General features: G+C 36.1%; 1 protein-coding gene across 2 annotated transcripts in view; it reads left to right on the top strand.

Annotated features, from left to right (window-relative positions):
* LOC135135397 (dendritic arbor reduction protein 1-like) overlaps nucleotides 1-21,995 on the top strand; it is a 182,499-nt gene that overhangs the window by 131,224 nt on the left and 29,280 nt on the right. The window contains exon 3 of one of the 2 annotated variants that reach the window (XM_064064437.1): nucleotides 13,004-13,168. The exons of the other annotated variant lie outside the window; for it this stretch is intronic. Within the exon in view, the coding sequence (XP_063920507.1) occupies nucleotides 13,166-13,168 (3 nt within the window). The 5' untranslated portion in view covers nucleotides 13,004-13,165. The remainder of the gene's footprint in view (nucleotides 1-13,003; nucleotides 13,169-21,995) is intronic. 2 annotated transcript variants of the gene reach the window in all.

Below are 21,995 nucleotides of genomic sequence, written 5' to 3'. Positions count from 1 at the left end.
GAGAATACACAACGGACTTTTCTAAGATTTCCAAATTTCGCGAATTTCGCTAACGCTGTTTTAACGGTTTATAAAACGTAAACTAAAATTTATTTATTCATCCCATCCGAAAATTTGATTATGTTACCTTAAAAAATTACTGAGTAAATCTTTATTGAAATACTTTCCGCTTTTTTCTTTCCTGAGTACAAGCTAAGAAAATATAGTAATAGGGTTATTAGTATCATTTATTACAATGTATGTCTAATTTAGTATACTAAACTCACTTGACATACACCTATTAAAACTTTTATGACATAAGCGGCTTAAGCCAAACCACCCTTATAAGTCAAACTGGCTATTGTATAACTTAACTCAGTTGATATATGTATCTATACCTTGCAAAAATTTACAGCTCCATTGTGGCAACAATGGACAGTAATAATCCCTGAGGATCTAATCCATAAAGCTAGCCAATTTGACTTAAGAAAGATGATTTGGCTTAAGCCGTTTAAATCAAAAGTTTTACTAGGTGTATGTCAAGTGAGTTTAGTATAGGTATTATAGTCTACATTTTACCGTACTCTGGACTATGAAATTGTATTTGTACGTTCTGATTATTATTTTCTAGAAGGTAAGCCGTTAACCCAATTTACCTGTTCATTTTCACCAAAAAATTTGATGGAATTTTACTGAGTACATTTCGTTTAAAGTGTATTTTTTTTTAAACATGTTCCTTTGTAATTATCGAATAAAAATAAATTTCGAAATTACAAATAATACAACGATTATCGACTAAATTTACATTTCTATTCTGGTTTCATTATTTAACTGTTCTACAGAGTTGCTCTGCAAATCATTGTAGAGTGTACAGTATATAGGCAAGTGACAAGTCAGATTTTTATTGTCAGCATCTTCATTTTTGTTATTATGTCAAAAACGACTCATTTAATTTTCCTGAAATTCGTGTGAAGTAGTGTGATCATGTTAGTTTTTACGTTTCGTATTGTTACGAAATAAATCCGTACGACGCCTATGAGTTTTCTAGTATATACGGCGATGACTCACCATCGGTGTCGGCGGCGTTCGAATAGAGAAAAAGCTGGACGTGGTGCCGGAAGTCTGAATGATGGATTCCAGAACAGCCTCGAAGGCGGTGTTGGCGAAGTCTCTGGAAGAACGAATCTCGAGTAGTCAAATCCACTCCAGTCGAATCGGAATTATTCTGTACATAATCGCTGTATAGTTCATCGTGTAGTTTTGTATTACACGACGAGTTTGATTACCGATCGACATAACAGTATATTAAATTAACATTACGTCAAATTACTTATCTATATTTTGTAACACGCATGCAGATTTATTGTGCTTCAGGGGCGAGGGAGTTCTCTATGAATAACTATGAAGTCCCTATACTGAATAAAAAAAATGTTTTGTTTGAATGTCCTAAAACACAATTTTATACGAAGTATTTCAACAATCGACGAATTATCTGAAATTTTAACACGTCATTATTACTGTTGTTGTTGCATTGTACATATCAAAATTAAAAATTAATGTATGATCCCCATTATTTTAAGTTGATGACATTTCAGAGAGCTATTAAACAAAATTTTAATACAAAAGATACACTGAAATGCATTTAGTATTGGTTACGTTCGCCCACTGTTATTTAAAAAACTGTATACGAGGATTGTTTAAAAAATATGTAGCATAACTTAAAATTCGTGCCAGTCGGTAGATTTCTATACTATGAATCTTAGCTACAGAGTGTTGACAAAGTTCAGCACAAAATTCATAATTCCGTTAATTGCAGTTCTCTTAAAAGATCCGCGGAATCAGACACCAGACAGATCAATGTTTGACGTAAAAATCTATTTTTCGTAACCAGCCGTTTGTGGATAGTAACGTCATCAACGATTTAGCACAAACTAGTCCGTGTGTAAACACTTTGTAATGCTTGTCGAATGGTATTTAAGGTGATATTGTCGATTCCTATTCGAATTCGACTCTTGATTTTGTCCAAATTGGTTTGTTAATGTAGGTCTTCGATTTTAAACACCCCCACAAAAAAAATGAAGGGGTGTTAAATCTGGCGAACGAGCTGGCCATTTGAACGGTTCACATCGCCTTACCTTCTTTCCTCGATAACATTGTCAAAAGAAGTGGTAATTCGTCTGATGGACTCGATTACTATACTTCCTTACTTCTTTAGCTTACGCTCGGAAAATAAAAATCTCCTGCCCACATTTTTTATTTTGCCACGAAGCTGAGTACAAGATTCTTGTCTCCAATGAGGCTTATTTCGCGACCAGTATCGACAATTTTGGAGATTACTGTTCCGTTTATTAAAGTAAAGGTGGCTTCATCGAAAAAGAGAACATTATTGAGAAAATTGAATGTTCTGTCACAACGTAACATCTTTTCACAAAACTCTAGGTGCCGATTGGGATCGTCTTCATTTAACAGACATGCAGATTTTCTTCGGCTTCCAAAAAATTAATTAATTTAGTGTCCCGAAGCGCAGGAAGTTGTCTAAATAAGTCTCGTGCAGTACTTTTTGTTTGACACATAAACACCATATTTTTGAAACCATAATTTATTTTAATTATGTATTTGGAACCTTTCATCTGCTTCTAATGAAAATAAAATTTTTATTCACAATCGGTCAGTAATGTGAAACTTTCAAACTTTTTAAAAGTTTGGAAGTGAGCTATTACATACTTCACTTCAATCTCAAGGGTGGAAAGTGACATATGTCACTTATCTGTCACTTTCCACCCAAGAGCTGAAAGTAACTGTCACTTTCCACCCAAGAGATGGAAATGAATGTCACTTTCGACCTTAAAACGTTACGTATGTGTAATTAATGATAGATGGAAATCAGCGATTATAAATAACTATAAGGAGAGCTTATGGTGAAGACTGTCAAGGTATGTCAATTTTTACTTCCCGAGCGTAAGCAAAGGAAGTATTGTAATCGAGTCCGTCGGTCGACTCTCTACTTTTACGTTTTCTCGATCTTTCATGACCCCTAGAAGACGAAGAAATAGGTCTCCCATTTCCGTCCGTCTGTCCGTCTGTCCGTCTGTCCGTCCGTCTGTCCGTCCGTCTGCCGTCCCGGATTTTTATTAGACAGATAATCTCCGAAAGTACTCGACCGATTGTTGTGAAATTTTGTACTTATATTAAGAATATCATGTAGATGGTAAAACGCTAACCAAAATTTGTCTAATCATCCCCACCACTAATGCGATGACGTCACTTCAAAATTGTACATAGTAAATGGGTTTTCAATTGTATAAAATAACATAGTCCTACACATGTAGTTTACAACTCTGAATCGACTTTTCACCCGAAACGTCCAGATTTTTGGAAAAAAAATCAAAATTATAAAACAACATTTTGAAATTTAATTTTTAATCTGCTAACCAGAATGCTTTGAAATGTTGCAGATGTTTTAAGGCTATAAAGAGCATCATAAATCTTTAGTCAAAAAATATTTGCTTATCCCCTCCAAAAACTTGATGACGTCAGCTCAAAAGTTTGTGGAATAAATCATATCTAAAATGTACAAAATATGATGAGTCTGTACTTGTGATCTATCACTCCATTCATATTTTTTGGATTTGCATATACAGGGTGACTCAAAAAAATTAATGAATGCGTAAATTTATTTTACTGATTTACTCAGAAACTACAAAACCGAATGCTTTGAAATCTTGCAGATGTTTTAAGGTTATAAAGAGCATAAAGAGAAGGCGTGAATTTATTTTAATCGATTTAATCAGGAATTACAAAACCGAATGCTTTGAAATCTTGGGAATATTTTAAAGTGTAGCGGAGCTTTCAAAGCGCTCCGCTAGTACCCTCTCGAGGGCGCTGTCCTCGGCAGCGCCGATATCAACCCCACCAAGCTCACCCCCACTGGAACGCACCCCACCTGAAGTTACTTCATTGTGCAGGTACTCCCACGCATCTCAACCCTGCCTATAAAAGGGCAACTCGGACGCTTTCCAGGCAGATGGAACTCCACCATCTCCACCTTAAGGGCTGCACTGTCTCGGTCCCCTTCTGGTGATTACCAGGGCTGCACTGTGTTACGGTCCCCTGCGCCGCTTCGATATTATTACCAGGGCTGCACTGTTTTACGGTCCCCTGCGCTGCTTCGAGATCATCACCAGGGCTGCACTGTTTTACGATCCCCCTGCGCCGTTTCAACGACGTCATCTCCAGGGTCGCACTCTCTAGGTCCCCTGTGCCGCATCGCCGACGTCGTCATCTCCAGGGTCGCACTCTCTAGGTCCCCTGTGCCGCATCGCCGACGTCGTCATCTCCAGGGTCGCACTGTCTAGGTCCCCTGTGCCGCATCGCCGACGTCGTCATCTCCAGGGTCGCACTCTCTAGGTCCCCTGTGCCGTATCACCGACGTCGTCATCTCCAGGGTCGCACTGTCCAGTTCCCCTGTGCCGCATCGCCGACGTCGTCATGTCCAGGGTCGCACTCTCCAGGTCCCCTGTGCCGCATCGCCGACGTCGTCATCTCCAGGGTCGCTCTGTCCAGGTGCCCTGTGCTACATACATCGCTGCCGTCATCCCCTACGACGCTCTGAGTCCCAGGAGCCGCCACCATCCCCGACGAGAATTGCCACCACTTCGATAACCCATACCCATATTTTGCTTTGTATTGTTTGCTTATTATCAATAAACCGCTGAGCTACCACAAACTGGCGCCCAACTTAGTGGCTCGAAGGAGGCAACATTCTACAAATCTATCGCCCAACTTAGCCGCTCGAGGTAGGCAAAATACCACAAAACTGTCGACCAACGTCGCGGCTCGAAGAAGGCAAGATTCCACGACAGAAAAGAACGGCATCACTCCCAGTCCGAAGAAGTCCCCGTAACTCTACAATGGCGGCTATACAGATGACACCGGAGCAGTTCCAGCAGCTCTTGGATAGGGTACAAGTTGTCCCACAACCGCAAGTGGTCAGGAACCGCCACTTTACCCACTGCCAGGCCCGTTTTGACAGAAAGCGCGCCCACGCTGCTGTAACGGAATTTATTACGGCTGCGAGTTTATACAAGGATATGGAAAATATCACGGACGAGGACGCCATAGCCGGCTTACCCCTACTATTGACTGGAGAAGCCAATCAATGGTGGAATGGCGTGAAAAATCAGATTCACACATGGAGAGAAGCGACGGAACTTCTACGAGAAGCTTTTGCCCCCAGACGACCTAACCATCGCCTTTTTTTGGACATTTTTAATAATCCCCAAGACGAAAAGACGCCAACCGATAAGTTCATAACCGTCCAACGAGAACGACTGGCACAAATGACGAGAGACTTGGACGAGGAATGGCAGTTAGACATAATCTACGGTCTGCTGAGATACTATATTCGGGATAAAATCGCCAGGTCCGACTGCAGGTCCTTCGCCGAACTTCTCGATAAGTCCCGAATCGTTGAGGAGAACGAGCGAGAAACGAGAGTTAGAAACCACGCACCAGAAACCCCAGAAAATGGCCAAACATTCCGACGGCGAGAATTCCCAAGAATCGACCGAAGACCACGGCCCAGGTGCGATTTCTGTAAGAACTTTGGCCACGAGACACAAGAATGCAGGAGAAAAACACAGGATCAGCGACGACCGGCCAATGACCAAGAGATCATTAGATGTTACGGATGCCAACGTCCCGGCGTTTTCCGCCGGAACTGTCCAAACTGCAATTCAGAGACACGACGGACAAACCTCTGTGCAGCGAGGATAAATTCTAGAGCGCAACCCACCATAGATCGCTCACAAGAAATCCTCCGAGATATGCAGGTACCGCCACTCACCGTACCGATGCAAATCGATGACATCCGGACCTTCTCCGCACCATCACCAGCCCGAGATTTTTCCGCGATGGAATACATGGGGGCTGACGCCCACTCCGCCATTGGGAATGAGAAATTCCCCGAAATTCCGCGCATCACGTTCTCCTCTTTGCAACTTCCAGCAGAGAAAGGACGGACCTTCCGCAAAGAAAAGAAGTCCCGGCGTAAAGGGCGGAGGAAGATGAGGAAACCCTTTGTGCTAACGACAGATAGCAGCTACGTACGAGGAGTAGCTCCACTCCAGGGGGAGGCCACCAACGAACTCCCTGTAAAATACGGTAGCCGCTTGTTCACGAGCACCGAAAGAAAGTACACCGTCCAGTCGCGAAGACCCGCACACGAGTACCAACCCCGAGATCAAGTACTGGTAGTAACCCATCCACGAATCAACGCTCGAAAAGGAGTCAGCGCCCAAATTGCTCCTAAATACGAGGGCCCTTATTTCATTAGGCGCCCACAAGGACCCACGAGTCATAAGGTATACGACGCACAGCATCCCCAAGCATTACTAGGTTTCTACCATACTCCGTTTCACGGGAGCACTACACCTACGCCAGCGCCAGTGGCCCCGCTACGAAAACGAGGCCGCCTCAGAAAGCAAGTTCAGGACCATAGTCGGGACGCCTTAATGGTCCTGAGGGGGAGATTGTAGCGGAGCTTTCAAAGCGCTCCGCTAGTACCCTCTCGAGGGCGCTGTCCTCGGCAGCGCCGATATCAACCCCACCAAGCTCACCCCCACTGGAACGCACCCCACCTGAAGTTACTTCATTGTGCAGGTACTCCCACGCATCTCAACCCTGCCTATAAAAGGGCAACTCGGACGCTTTCCAGGCAGATGGAACTCCACCATCTCCACCTTAAGGGCTGCACTGTCTCGGTCCCCTTCTGGTGATTACCAGGGCTGCACTGTGTTACGGTCCCCTGCGCCGCTTCGATATTATTACCAGGGCTGCACTGTTTTACGGTCCCCTGCGCTGCTTCGAGATCTTCACCAGGGCTGCACTGTTTTACGGTCCCCTGCGCTGCTTCGAGATCATCACCAGGGCTGCACTGTTTTACGGTCCCCCTGCGCCGTTTCAACGACGTCATCTCCAGGGTCGCACTCTCTAGGTCCCCTGTGCCGCATCGCCGACGTCGTCATCTCCAGGGTCGCACTCTCTAGGTCCCCTGTGCCGCATCGCCGACGTCGTCATCTCCAGGGTCGCACTGTCTAGGTCCCCTGTGCCGCATCGCCGACGTCGTCATCTCCAGGGTCGCACTCTCTAGGTCCCCTGTGCCGTATCACCGACGTCGTCATCTCCAGGGTCGCACTGTCCAGGTCCCCTGTGCCGCATCGCCGACGTCGTCATGTCCAGGGTCGCACTCTCCAGGTCCCCTGTGCCGCATCGCCGACGTCGTCATCTCCAGGGTCGCTCTGTCCAGGTGCCCTGTGCTACATACATCGCTGCCGTCATCCCCTACGACGCTCTGAGTCCCAGGAGCCGCCACCATCCCCGACGAGAATTGCCACCACTTCGATAACCCATACCCATATTTTGCTTTGTATTGTTTGCTTATTATCAATAAACCGCTGAGCTACCACAAAAGTTATTATAAGCATGGTAAACTTTTGTTCAAAATGTATTTGTTCATCCCTCCTAAAAAAATTGATGACGTCACCCTTAAATTTTGCTGAATAAATCCTATCTAAAATGCAAAAAATATGATGAGTTTGTACTTGTGATTTATCATTCCATTCATATTTTTTAGATTTTCTTAAGAGGTGGTTCAAAAAAATTAATGAAGTCAATTTATTTTATTGATTAAATTAAAGGCAACACTTATTATTAGTATTACACCCCAACCAACCCAATTTGGTAGACACAAAATTTGTTAAAGGAAAAACTCGGTTGAAACATAAGGGTAGCACGCTTATTTACATCGACTTTAACATTACAGACCTGCATTTGTTTTATTCGTTCACTTGGTTCCGCGAATGTGAAATAGACATGTTTATAATCAACCAATTGTGAATTTCACCGTCAAGAATTAAAATAAAACCCAATGTTTTATATAATAAGCGGAAGTCGAAGCAATAAAACCGATGGTCGTTTTGTTTACAGTTTCTCTGTTTGACTCTCATGCACGTATGCTGTTACGCTTGTCATCTTAAATTAAGAATGTTTATACATAAACGATTTTCAGTTGCCGTATACGTGAGTAAATTGTTTCGTTATTTTATTGATTATAAAAAATCAATATTCAAAACGACCCAATTCATTTTCCCGAAAATTTGGGAATACAATAATTTTATTCTTAGTATTACACTACATCTATCCCAACTGATATACGTGTCCTTGCAAAAATGTTGATGACGTCATCGCAATTTTTTTTAAATTCCCACTACAAAAATGTAATGAGAAAAAAACACAATAGGCATGCAGTCGTCAAGTTTCCGACAGCGAGGGAAGTACTGTCTAAACTCTTTAGACCAATTTTTGTAGTTTCCAACGCCTGCTGAGTGACTCATATTAAACAGAAATCAAAGTTTTAAATTAGGACATTTTTATTTTATTTTAAAACTACAATTAAAACGATTGTGAATAAAATAGCATACAAACCTCGGCAAAAGTACCATTCCTATGTCTCGAGAACTAGTTCACCTCGAGGCTGCGCCTCTCGGTAAACTATAGTTCTCTCGACAGTAATGGAATACTTTCCGCCTCGGTATGTAATATACTATTGTTTTTTCAATTTTAATATGATTTTCCCAAAAAAAATACTCATGGCCAATTTTTTTCTGAGACTATTTAACTAATAAAAAAATCCATCCGAAAAAAGTTGGGGTTGTCATTTCAAAAAAATCGTGGATGACGTCACTGTGCAAAAAAGGATTAAAAATAATTTTTACGTGTCATTTAAAAAAATTGCTTGTCTCAGGATTTTTCAAGAAAAAGTCGGCACTCTGTACAATTACCATCATTGTATGTTTTTCAAAAATCTTGTAAAAATAATTCTTTAAAATCCCTCTGTCACGTACACAAATTGCATATGTTTCGGTGAAAATAGTTGCAAGATAAGTCGTCTCCGCCAGAAATTAAAACAAACGTGAATGTTAGATTAAAAAATTGGTCTAAAGAGTTTAGACAGTACTTCCCTCGCTGTCGGAAACGTGACGACTGCATGCCTATTATGTTTTTTTTTCGCAGTGGATTTCAAAGAATTCGGTTTAGTAGTTCCTGAGTGAATCAGTAAAATAAATTTACGCATTCATGAATTTTTTTGAGTCACCCTGTACATGCAAATCCAAAAAATATGAATGGAATGCTAGATCACAAGTACAGACTCATCATATTTTGTACATTTTAGATATGATTTATTCGGTAAACTTTTGAGCTGACGTCATCAAGTTTTTGGAGGGGATAAGCAAATATATTTTGTCTAAACATTTATTATGCTCTTTATAACCTCAAAACATCTGCAAGATTTCAAAGCATTCGGTTTTGTAGTTCCTGATTAAATCAATAAAATATATTTACGCATTCATTAATTTTTTTGAGTCACCCTGTATATGCAAATCCAAAAAATATGAATGGAGTGATAAATCACAAGTACAGACTCATCATATTTTTACAGTTTAGATAGGATTTATTCGGCAAACTTTCGAGGTGACGTCATCAATTTTTTGGAGGGGATAAGCAAGTATATTTTGACTAAACATTTATTATGCTCTTTATAACCTTAAAATATCTGCAAGATTTCAAAGCATTCGGTTTTGTAGTTCCTGAGTAAATCAGTAAAATAAATTTACGCATTCATTAATTTTTTTGAGTCACCCTGTATATGCAAATCCAAAAAATATGAATGGAGTGATAGATCACAAGTACAGACTCATCATATTTTGTACATTCTAGATATGATTTATTCGGCAAACTTTTGAGCTGACGTCATCAAGTTTTTGGAGGGGATAAGCAAATATTTTTTGACTAAAGATTTATGATGCTCTTTATAGCCTTAAAACATCTGCAACATTTCAAAGCATTGGCTTTTGCAGATTCAAAATTAGATTGCAAAATGTTGTTTTATAATTTTGATTTTTTTTCCAAAAATCTGAACGTTTCGAGTGAAAACTCAATTCGGAGTTGTAAACTACATGTGTAGGACTATGTTATTTTATACAATTTAAAACCCATTTACTATGTACAATTTTGAAGTGACGTCATCGCATTAGTGGTGGGGATGATTAGACAAATTTTGGTTAGCGTTTTACCTTCTACATGATATTCCTAATATAAGTACAGAATTTTACAACAATCGGTCCAGTATTTTCGGAGATTATCTGTCTAATAAAAATCCGGGACGGCAGACAGACGGACAGACGGACAGACAGACGGAAATGGCAGACCTATTTCTTCGTCATCTAGGGGTCATGAGAGATCGAGAAAACGTAAAAGTAGAGAATCGGCCGATGGACTCGATTACAATACTTCCTTTGCTGACGCTCGGGAAGTAAAAAGTGTTCCTTCATAAATCGGAATATGCTTTTACCATTCTAATCCACGTCTGTTACCAACACGAATTGGTTTTGGCTACATCAGAATGTTTTTACATACTCCAACAGTAGATTCGCTCTTAGCCAGTCTTGCCATTTCAGTTTTGGAAATAGAAGGGTATTCATTTGTTATAATAAGAGGAAGCGAAAAGTTTGTGCTAGTACAATCGTGACGGACGTGGAAATAAGAAACCAGTCATTATCTAAATGGTCAGTTTCTTTGTTTGAGTGAGTTGTTTTTAGGGCACAGTATGTGGTCTGAAGCTAATAACAGTGTCCAAGTCAAGCGCTCTTATACGTTTCAATACAAGTGAAATAATTGTGTCTACACACTTAATCCTTTTAGAACGACAAAAACGAATACGATTTAATGTCCGAGATGTAATAAAAAAATTATGTTTAATTGCAATTTATTGATACTTTGGATAAACACGTAGGCAATCTAATAAAATCAACACAGCCGTGGAGAATGCATGTAGTCGTACATACAAGTTTGATTATTTTTAAAGTGCAGTTAACCGTTAAAACACCATAATATTATTACAAATACGGATATACCGAGGTGTCAGACACTCCGGAATGTAACAGTGTCGGACATACATGCGCATGTAACTAAAGTTAAGCTCTTGTAATGACCATAATCACATATTCTTTATAGCTGCTTCTCAATACATATTTCTTAGTTAGTTGTTTCGTAACAGGCGGAGTCAGGTTAAAAGAAAACGAAAATCAGAAAGTAGATATATATTTATTTATTACATTTTCAATAATAATCAGAGGAAAGGGAAGGGACGCTGAAGATCGTACAGTCGCAGCTACTTATTAGCTTATTACTCAAGCCAGTATAGAAAGTGACTTTTTTTAATTGCCCCTTTTATTTATATCAAATTTTCACGAAACCTAAAATCTTCGATTCTTTTTTTGACAAAAAAATCTTTCAAAACCAAAACAATTCCTTGGATGAGACATAACGAATTTGTTTGTGCGTTAAGAGTTTTGAATAGTTTTAAAATTTTTACAGAACAACAGTTAAAACTGAATCAATGGAAAGACCTTTAAATTCTTGTAGTAATTCCAATACGGACTTGGAATGTGCAACATTAATAGTCAGGTAGTACAACCTTCCAAATAAATACGTTGCTTTTAAACCCAAATAAGTATCTTTGCTTGAGCAACTATTTTTTAATTATAAAAAAACCGCCCGCGATGAGATTTGAATATATTTTTTTTAAGTCTTACATTCAATGAGTTACCAACTTGGTTTTTGCTTACAAACGTCTAAATAATATAAAAATGTCTTCAAAGTTATTTTCAATTGTCTTTGATTCTCTCGAAGGAGGGTGAACTTTTTCAAAAATTTTAATTTTCAGAAAGTTTGCCTTAAAAGTAGACGAATCCACGATTGGTACGCATTAGTTGTTATTTTAATTTAGTACTCAATGTGGAGAAATGATTTACAAATTATAAACAATAAAATACACATACAATTATTAAAACAAAGAAAAGCTCTAGGCGAAACGCATTGAAAAACTTTAAATGCGTTTAATATGTTTCAATTTGTCAAAATCTTGTAGTATCCGTCTCAATATTTATCTTCCATTGATCAACTTTCCTTTAAAAATTGCAACAAGCGTTATGGCAGGTAATACATTTTTATGCTATCCTAATAAATTAAAGAATGATTATATCAAACAAGGTTGTTTTGTAAGGAGTTGCTATATTTCTCCAATACGTTTTCAATTAATAATAATAATAGATATCTATTATGTGAAAAGAAAGTGTTTTGATTGAAATTTATATCTGGTGTATCCACTGAAGTTAACAACACTACTTCAAATTTCTGTCACTATGATATTGTACAAAGATAAATATCATGCAATTAATATCGCATTTCTAAAATTTAATTCGTTAATATTCATAACTGATTGCTATGTTGTTAGTTCACTTTATTATATATCCCACAAGCAATAAATTACTCACATGTTTCGAGAGCTTAACCTGTTTCCCATACTCTGCGATATTTTTGAGATCAGATATCACATTGATCATAACTAACGACTCGTAATGGTTTTAAGGCAACGAAGGAAATGAAGATTGAACAGGAATGAAACTCCGACATTCTCAATTACTCGCACATATTTTAAATAAAAAAATATCTGCCTTATTGTAGATATATAATTGTAGAGAAGTAACCGAAATCGTAATACTTACTTACACTGCATTTTATCTTAGTTCCAAGTTCTTTTCTGTGACGATAACGATCTCGACTATTCCAGTAACAGTAGTAATGCTACTACAATGTTTAGATAATTAATCACATACCTAGTCTTATGGTAGCCCTATCCCTAAAATTATTTCGACAAGTAAACGGTGTCACAAACATGTTCTGCCTACTACCAACAGCATTTATTACACGAGCTTACGTTTGATGATATTCAACAGAACGCATGAATTTTAATTGAAACATGTTTCATGTTTTACATTGATTCCGTTGTAAATCGATACAATTTACCGGAGACATCGTTAAAATATTTGCGACTTTCTCGCAACAAGCACATTTTACAATTTTCCGTGTACAGTAGATCTTACACATGTTTTTCTTGTTTCAGGTAAGGAATGTGTCCAGTTGCTGATGAAAAATGCGAAGAAGGGAAATTTTAGTTTGTATGGATTTGGTTTTTCCTTGATCCCATTGTGACAACCCTAAATTAAATTAGTTGCAACATCAATCAGCGTACAGGTCCAGTAGATGACGGCAACTCTTAATAAATATGGTAATTCTAGTCACGCACGCACGCGACGAGATATGCGTCCACGCACTTTCAGTGCCTCTTCTATCCGTGTTATAATATTTTAGTTTCCGGCTGTGGCGTGATCAAAGCACGTGTTACAAATTATGTTTCTAAATGTACCAAAACCAGCCTAGAAAGTGATGAAACCAAAAAAATTGAATTAAATTATACCATTATCTACACTTGCTTGCAGGATTTCGTGAAAGAAGTGTAATTTGTTAGTCGTTAACTCATCTCTTAACACGACACATGTGTTGATTTTTGTTTTAAAATTATCAATTTGAACATTATAATCCCTTTCTGCAATAAGTGTCTGACTGTAGTTAAAATCTATACCTAATTAAAACTTATGTTTGAAAGTTCCTAGTTTACCTATTTTCCATTAAGAAAGACCCGAAACATTTCTGACTATATAAAATGTCTTAAAGAGTACACTGCTTTTTATAAACATACTTTATTAAGGTAATCGCAAGAAGCTTTTATTGTTAATGTAGTTTTTAATTACTATCTCTCTATTTACAAGCATATTTTTATTAATTCTCTTCATACGTACATTACTAATTAAGTAAAAAATATTCATGTTACGAATACTGAAATTTCTGATACTCATTAAACATTAGAATTTAGTTTTGATCCAGTTTTTTTCTTATATCGTGTTGACATGAATAAAAAAGAAACAAAAACGCTGAAAGGTTAAGTATTTATAAAGGAATGATGGCTGATAAAACTTAAATGCCATGAAATGAATATTGCACTATTCTTAACCTACTTCCACTGCTTTTGTCTTATATTACTAAACTTGTGAAATTACCTTAAAGCTTCTTTTATTTCCGTCATCTTACATAAACAATAATAATCCATATATTAATATGACCATTTTGACGAATGCAAATTTTTTTTTAGCTTCGAGAACATTTGTCGTCTGTTTGTTGACCATTATATTAAGTACTATAAATTTATCGAACACCTTACTTTTGGATTTACAGAAAATTGTTAACCAAAATTTGTCAACTCATGTTCTCCAAAAAATTGATAATATCGTTTAACAATGTTATTATGAATAATAATAATAATCTCACTTACAATTTAAACCTGACATATTTCTTTACATTATTTTAATAATAATTTTAAATTTGGTTTGATAATACATGGTTATTTCTAGCTTACAATGCACAGGTTATCCAAATAAATAAAAGTTGTAAAACAAAATTCTGCAAATGATTTATTTAAAATTTTTATAAGGCATTCATCTACATATAGTAATTACAAAACATTATTTTATCTATCTATCTATCTATCTCTTCCAAACAGTTATTGACGTAATTTAAAAAATTATATGTACATAAACATTTATAAAAATATCTACAGGTAATAAGTGTGCTTTTCTTACAGAAAGTATCTCAAAAATTGGCTATACATATTGAGACATTTATTTTATCAGTAAAAAGCAGACTGTGTTGGAGAAGCTGCTTTTTATCTCATTTTCTACAAAAAAAGTAGGCAATGTTTTTGGTACGGTTTATAAAGTTTTGCAAGCAGAAAACAGTGGTGGAAACCGCCTTCCGAAATTTCCTTAAATAATTGAGGTTTGATTTTAAAAATACGTGATGAACAGTTTCACTAAAATTTTGAGAAGAGGATAATAATGATCTGTTAAAAAAAACTATCCGTGCGTCATATAGAGAAAGCTGTGGACAATTTGTATTTAAAATTAAAAGAAATTATGAATTTTTAATATATAAAGAATATATATGTATTTAGTGGCTTGTAATTTCTTTCTTCATCGTCAACACAGCTTTTTCCTAGGCCCTTAACTTGTGCGGATTAAATTTTAAAATGAGTACCCCCTCATCCCACTTGTTATTTAATAACTTTCCTCAAAACGTTTTATAATTGAAACCATCCACCGCCGTGTAAATGTAACTACTAGTTAACACATCTGCAATTTCCTACAAAGGAATTAAAATAGATTATTATTAGTGTACAAAAGATATAGGTTTTGCCAAATTTTATAAGTTCTAGTTGAATTGTTTTGTGTACACAATCTAAAATTATTTTTCATCTTACAAAAAATTGATCGAAGGTTGTTTCGACATAACTCCTCTCGCCCCTGAAGTACAATGAAACATATCCAACATTTTCGAGATATTTTTAATAATTGTGATTTTTTTTCCAAAAATGTGGATGTCTAGGGTGAAAATTCAAAACGGATTCATACACCACAAGTGCATGAGTATCTTATTTTATACAAGTAAAAATAAATTTATTACTGTGAATTTTGGACGTGACGTGGTGGGGATGATTATTCAAATTTTGTTTAGCATTTTACCATCTACACGATATTCCTAATGTACTTACATACAAAATTTGACAACAATCGGTCCAGTAGTTTCGGAGATTATCTGTCTAATAAAAATTGATACAGACGGCAGACAACAGACGACGGACGGCAAGCAGACGGAAACGAAGGACCTACTTTTCGTACTCTACATTACAATACTTAGCTTACGCTCGGGAAGTAAAAATTTACTTTTTATAAGTAATACAAACGCACTATTTTTATAAAACGCACACTTCGCCTTTGACAACAAATTATATCAGCAACCTTTGTTAAATTATTTTATTGTCTGACAGGAAAATTTATAAAGAAGGTAAATTTAAAAATGCAGTTATTTCGCTAAGTGGTTAACGGATTGTAGAAATTCTTTCGTCTGTGGAAAAACCTCTGTTTCACCTAAATATGAATCAAATGTGCTGAAAATGAACTCTTCTATTAATTTTACTACTAACTACGGAAACGAGTAGTTGTCAAAAACGTGAAGTATGTATATGAATTTATGAATAACTGTACTTCTTGGTGGTTATGTTTTAGCTATTAACATACCTCGGGTGTAATAAATGTCATAACAGCCGCAAATGTCAGTTCGAAATCCGAGCGATAGCGAGCGATTTAAGGCTGTTCTGATAGTGTTACATCCATGGTATGTTGAAAGTTTTATCGGTTTCGGTCTATTGAGCCAAAAATTGAAAACAGTTAAATCAGGCAATTTGCTTTGAAAAAGATTGAGCTGATCGCGTTTGCATGAGATGTTTCCCTGTCATGGTTACATTTTGATGTTTATTTAAAAAAAAAGTGTGAACAAAATTAGAAAAATGATGCGACGTATTGACTGAAAATGTTAAAAATGAAGCCAGTCAAGCATTAAACAGTTTAAATAAAGTTACTTACGTTTATTGGTTTTCACATTCATTGCTTTTCAATTCCTTGACAAAATAATCAATTAATAATAAGGTAACATTACCTTACCGATTTTCATAAAGGATACAGTTATGGCTTTCCTACCAGCCAACTTTTATAAATGTAAAAAGGCATTTAATAAACAGAAACCGGTAAATTATATTACATATAATTGAACGTAATTTATTTTTTGTACGTGACATGTGTAAAAAAAAAATAATTCTCATAATAATACATTAAATATGTATATTACTGAGTTTCCAAATATAGGTATAGACCGCATTTTTTGTCCGAAAATATCAGAAGAAAATACGTTTTGTTGGTGACGAATATATAATCACTTGTCCTTTTTTAACAGGTTCCAAAAATTGTATCTCCATATATAAATCCGTAAAAGTGAAGATCGATCTTTATCTCTTACCGTCTGAAACCATGCTCTTCCAGTTAATTTACCAACAAACATTTCTAGAATTAACACACCTAGAAATATTGTTATGATGTTGACAAATTAAAAAAATTTGATTCCAAACATAACTTGAATTGGCGACAGTTTTTTTTATAAAATTTGTTGCATTTATCTGCAGTTTCCAACAGATATCAGAAAATATGAATGCCATATTTCGCTAAAAAGCATTATAAAATAAAAAATGTAAGAATTATTGAGAAAGGTAACTAATGACGACTTTGATACCTCAGTGTTACAGATTTTCACATTTATGAGTAACGGAACTGTAAATTATGAAATATCACATCTTTATTAATCAAATTCCAAAAATCACAGGAACCATTTATCCATGCCTCCTCTGAGAGTCATTTACGGCAAAAGGAAGAATACGTGAGTAATTATTTGCAGAACTGTATTACTCTTTTGATTTCTTCATTTTATTTCGCAGTAAAATTCAATGATTACGCTAATAACTATAGATAAATTTTAAAATTAAAATACTCATAAATATCAACATCCAAAATGTAGATGGTTGAAAGCTGTTGATATTTTTCTCATTCTCTTTAAACTCTTAACCTATTTCTTTCTGTCAAAAATTTTGAAGTAAACATCGAGACAATTCAATGACTTTTTACGTAATTGTATTGTATCGATCAAGAATATACTCAAAATTTTGTTTCCAGAACCTCCTGCGATCACGAATTAATCATCCGACATATTTGTTGTGCACTTTGCAACCATTAGTGGGCAATACGGTTTTAAGATCACAGATAAGGAATTATTAATAAAAAAAAGTATGCTTAACAGTGCCATAAAATTATACATTGGCAGATTTAAGAAAGAACTGACCCCCTGTTATAAAAAGTCGAGCCAGAACAGCAACAGCACAGACAACGAAATTAGGGTGCTAGAAATTGTCGGTACAAATCCGCAGGTTAGGCAAAGACAAATTTTTTGCATTGATGTCGTTAACATGGTTGTGTGGTTTTTGAATAATAAACTTTTTTAATTCACATATTTTGTTGTTCAAATTATTATTATTAATATTGACCATGTTTTATGCGCAATATGTTTTTTTGTCAAAATTAGTGATGCCTTTGAAAATATATTGTGTGTTGTATTTTCAGTTTTGTAAGGCTCGGTATTACTCGTGAAACACCCTGTATATTTGTATGTGTTCAATAATTTTCACCATTTCCTAATTTTACAACTTGCCTTCTTGAAAAAAGTACCATATACTTACCATTATTTTAAATTTGGATGAATAAATAATACAAGTATGTATGTACATTAAAAAGTCGTCTGTATTTAACACTCAACATTAGTAACGAGCAGAGTAATTTGTATTGCAGACTGTTGTATTATCGATGACTACTTCATTTAAAAGAGTAATTAACAAGTAAATCAAAAAACTGAATAGAAAAAATTACTAATTATAATTTATTCATTTAACAAAGTTATTTTTAAAACAATTTAGTTGTAACAAAGAAATGCTATTTCGTAGCGTAGTATACGACGAAGTATGTACTTGCAAAGGACAAAAAACCAACTTTAACCCGCAAGCACCTTGATTGTCCTCTTGAAAGTGTGCGCGATGGTTTCAATTAATTAGCTAATGCATCCTTCTAAGAATTTCGTTCTCCAGACAGATAATGTTCCGGAATAAATGAATTTTAATTTCATTAAAGTGGCATTCATTTGCGCTTCAGACAGATTCAGATTGCAGGTTTGCGTGTGGCTTCGCACAACCGTTCTGAATTTCATTCCAAGCATGTTTCTGGAATCATCTCTAAATACCACGAATCATTTGCACAGGAAATGCGTCATTTTAGTTTGGCACGAAAGTTCATACTTGTCGGAAAGACAATCTCGACACATATTAGTCGGATGGTAATTAACTTGCGAAGTTGCACTCGTTCAATAGAGCTGCTATTTTAATTAATGGACGATTCAGTTTATCTACGGTCGAGATCGGTCTTCGGCCCTAAGGACACCATTAATTTGCATTTTTCCAGAGATGACGTTTACATTAGAGAATCTTTCGCAAGCATTTATGTAATGGCCGGCGAGAAATGCGGTTCCGTATACTTGTTACCTTTTACGGAAGGAATAAATCACACGTAAGTGTTAAAACTGAACCGAAATCTAAAGATTCTAGAGTGGTGTTTAAACAATCCGACCACGATTCCCACGAAACAGGTGTTAATTTGGACTGTAAGCCGACCGGCATGGTGAAGGCGCTAAACTGTTTAAATTATATTTACAAATTATTATGTGAAAATTTCTTGTATTAAGACTTCAAAAGACGCTCCAATTGCTTCGTTACACAAACGGATGGGCCAGGACCAAGGACGCAATATTAAACAGATGGTGATTTCCTATACTTATAATATAAACCAAATCCCATGTATCATAAATCAAACCTTTACCAATGCAAATCTGACAGCTTTCCATCGTAATCGAGATAGCGGACAGAAGCTTATAGTTCTTATCGACCGACACTGCACCTGACAGATCAAAGAACAATGGTGACACAGCGCAATTATCCAATCCAAAAATGGTCCTCACAATTTACATAATAATTCTGAATAAATGTCATAACGGATAATTTAACGTGTCACGTAGACGTGTTAATTAATTGCTTAATTAAGTATCGATTGAGCAAACTTTACTCATTGTTTCCGGCAATTACCAAAGTAAACAGTTTTAACCCTCTGGCGTTTTTTGAACTTAACAACTGTTTTTCTTCAGAACACAAAATGGAAATTTACTACCAAACAGTTTATGACCAACCGAAAAATTTAACTGTAGGCCACCATGTCCGTTATTTAAAGAAGAAACTATAATGGATACTTCAACGAAGTCCTTAAAAAGTCGATGCTATTGTTTAAGTTAAATAAATAATTTTCCTAACAGTCTAGGTATTTTCCGCTTTATACTTTTGCTGAAGAATAACAGATAACTAGGCGTTCATGACAGAGAGAAACTGACGATATAACAAAATCTCTGCTATAATAAATTATCCTGCCACTGGGTACGTCTCTCATTTTCACTAGTACAAATAAGTAGAATCCCTCAAGTGTAACAAAGACGTCTTTTGTCGTGAATTAGGACGTAAATTTCCATGAAATGTGTAATGTATGGATTCATCACGACTTTTTTTCCTACTTTTACTTTTTGATCTAATGTTAATAGATAACAACTATCTGGAAATAATTTAAGAAAATTTATGAAACCCTAATAGATCTCTATTTACGGTACAACATACCCAAATGCCAGACAAAATTTATTGGAACTCTCGTATAACAGAAAGTAAATTTTAAAGCATTGAGTTCTTATCCTTTTATTTTCTTTTCAGTCGTATAATATGAGGGATAGAAATGTTTAAAAATTCAATGTCTACAAGTAAATAAAATGTTGTGTATGAACAACTCTTTATACTGCAAATTTAAGAACCGTATTTTTTCGACTGAAGTAGCGCAATAAAATTCCATGCATTTTTCTTGTGTTCAGTTAGATTCTCCGTAGCGTACTGAAATCCTTTGAAATGAACCACATTTACATATGAGTTATTAATATTGCTGTATTTAACTGCCATAGAAGAAGCATACCGATACTTAACCAGCAGTTTACGTGACAGTTCTCATTACGAGCCAAGGGCGCATCAATCTCTCGAAATGTCGAAGCCGTTGCCAATGAAGTTGCAAATAAATATTTTGCAATTAATTATTATCATAAATTAATATCTCATCGAAGAAAATATTTTTATGACCGTTACGGATTGTTCACGGCGAACAAACGTGTTATTTCTTTATTGCATATATATACATTTATTTGTTTACGCAACAACTAGACTTGGAGGAACGCAAACGGAATGCCTTCTGGTTAGTGATAAATCAGCTTCAGGCGATGCGTGCCAAAGATATCCAAAGTACCAACCACCCGGAAGAACTTACGGCCCTTGACAAATGGCATATCACTAATGTTAAAAATAACATGTCCGTTAAAGCGACAGTATTTAACGAGTTGTATATTAGGTTTCAAATAACATTAGTAAACGGCTATCTACCGGTCATAAATCACATTTCTCGTACCTCAGACCAAAAATTTTGTAAATGATTATGTTGTCATCCTTTTCTTGAACTCAAATTAATGCACTTCGTACAACTCTTCTGCAGACGACGGAAAACGAAGATTTGTAAAATAAATTACGTTAGTTTCGTAACGGTTTTAAATGGCTTCAGTGTATTAACGTGCTGCTGACAAAGATTTTACAAAATAAAAATCTTAAACTACGTTCATGAGTTATTACTGTCTGATAATGTGAATCCTGTATTAGGTTGTACAGAACTAGAATTTTGAAGAACATTCCAAATATACAATGACAATTTGACTCTTTTTTCAATGCAGCACACATCTTGTAAACTCTGAAATAAACTGTAAAATTAAACATCTATTATACATATTCTATCATCTTCAAAATAATTACTTGAATTCATAGAATACACTTTAAATTGAGAAGGAATCGTTTCTGTATAGTTTTCCTAACCAACAAGACACGAATGAAACCAAAGATACCACTACGGATACTGTCCTTAATTGTTTCTTAAAAAATAAACAAATGTTACTTATTTTTTGGAATTCTTTATGATATTATACTCTTAACTGATTATTGATTAACGTCTTGTTCCAGGAAAGTTTCTGAAAATTCTGAATACAGCGCTCTGTAGACATTAATGAAATCGTAATTGAAATGGAAGAACCCTTTAATTCATAGTAAACGTCATTATAAAATCAACAGCGGTGCTAAAATATCAATTCGCAATAACAGCAGTGTGACAGCCAACACGCGGAGTTTCCCCCTGAGGCGACCACAAGCAATTACTGTAATGAGGTCATAACTCTTCCCCTAAAAGCTGGTGGTGGTTCACCGACAACCCCATTACCAAATTACAGCACGCGTGTATCGCATTAGCCTTGTCTATGTGTTTAAACACCTCGCGTGGTTGTAACCCCCTAACTTGATAATTTCATAATAGCCCAGGGGCGATAAGAAGCTAAAAGGTAGTTGTGTTTTTTATGTAACTTTATAAACAGCGCTGGGTGGATAAATCAAGGTCTCTTGG

The sequence above is a fragment of the Zophobas morio genome, unplaced genomic scaffold (assembly GCF_036711695.1).
Source record: "Zophobas morio isolate AGI-343-1 ecotype UQ-CSIRO unplaced genomic scaffold, CSIRO_AGI_Zmor_V1 ptg000024l, whole genome shotgun sequence".
In the NCBI taxonomy this organism is placed as follows: domain Eukaryota; kingdom Metazoa; phylum Arthropoda; class Insecta; order Coleoptera; family Tenebrionidae; genus Zophobas; species Zophobas morio.
Note: the sequence above shows the minus strand (reverse complement) of the source record. Positions and strands in the feature narration are given on the sequence as shown.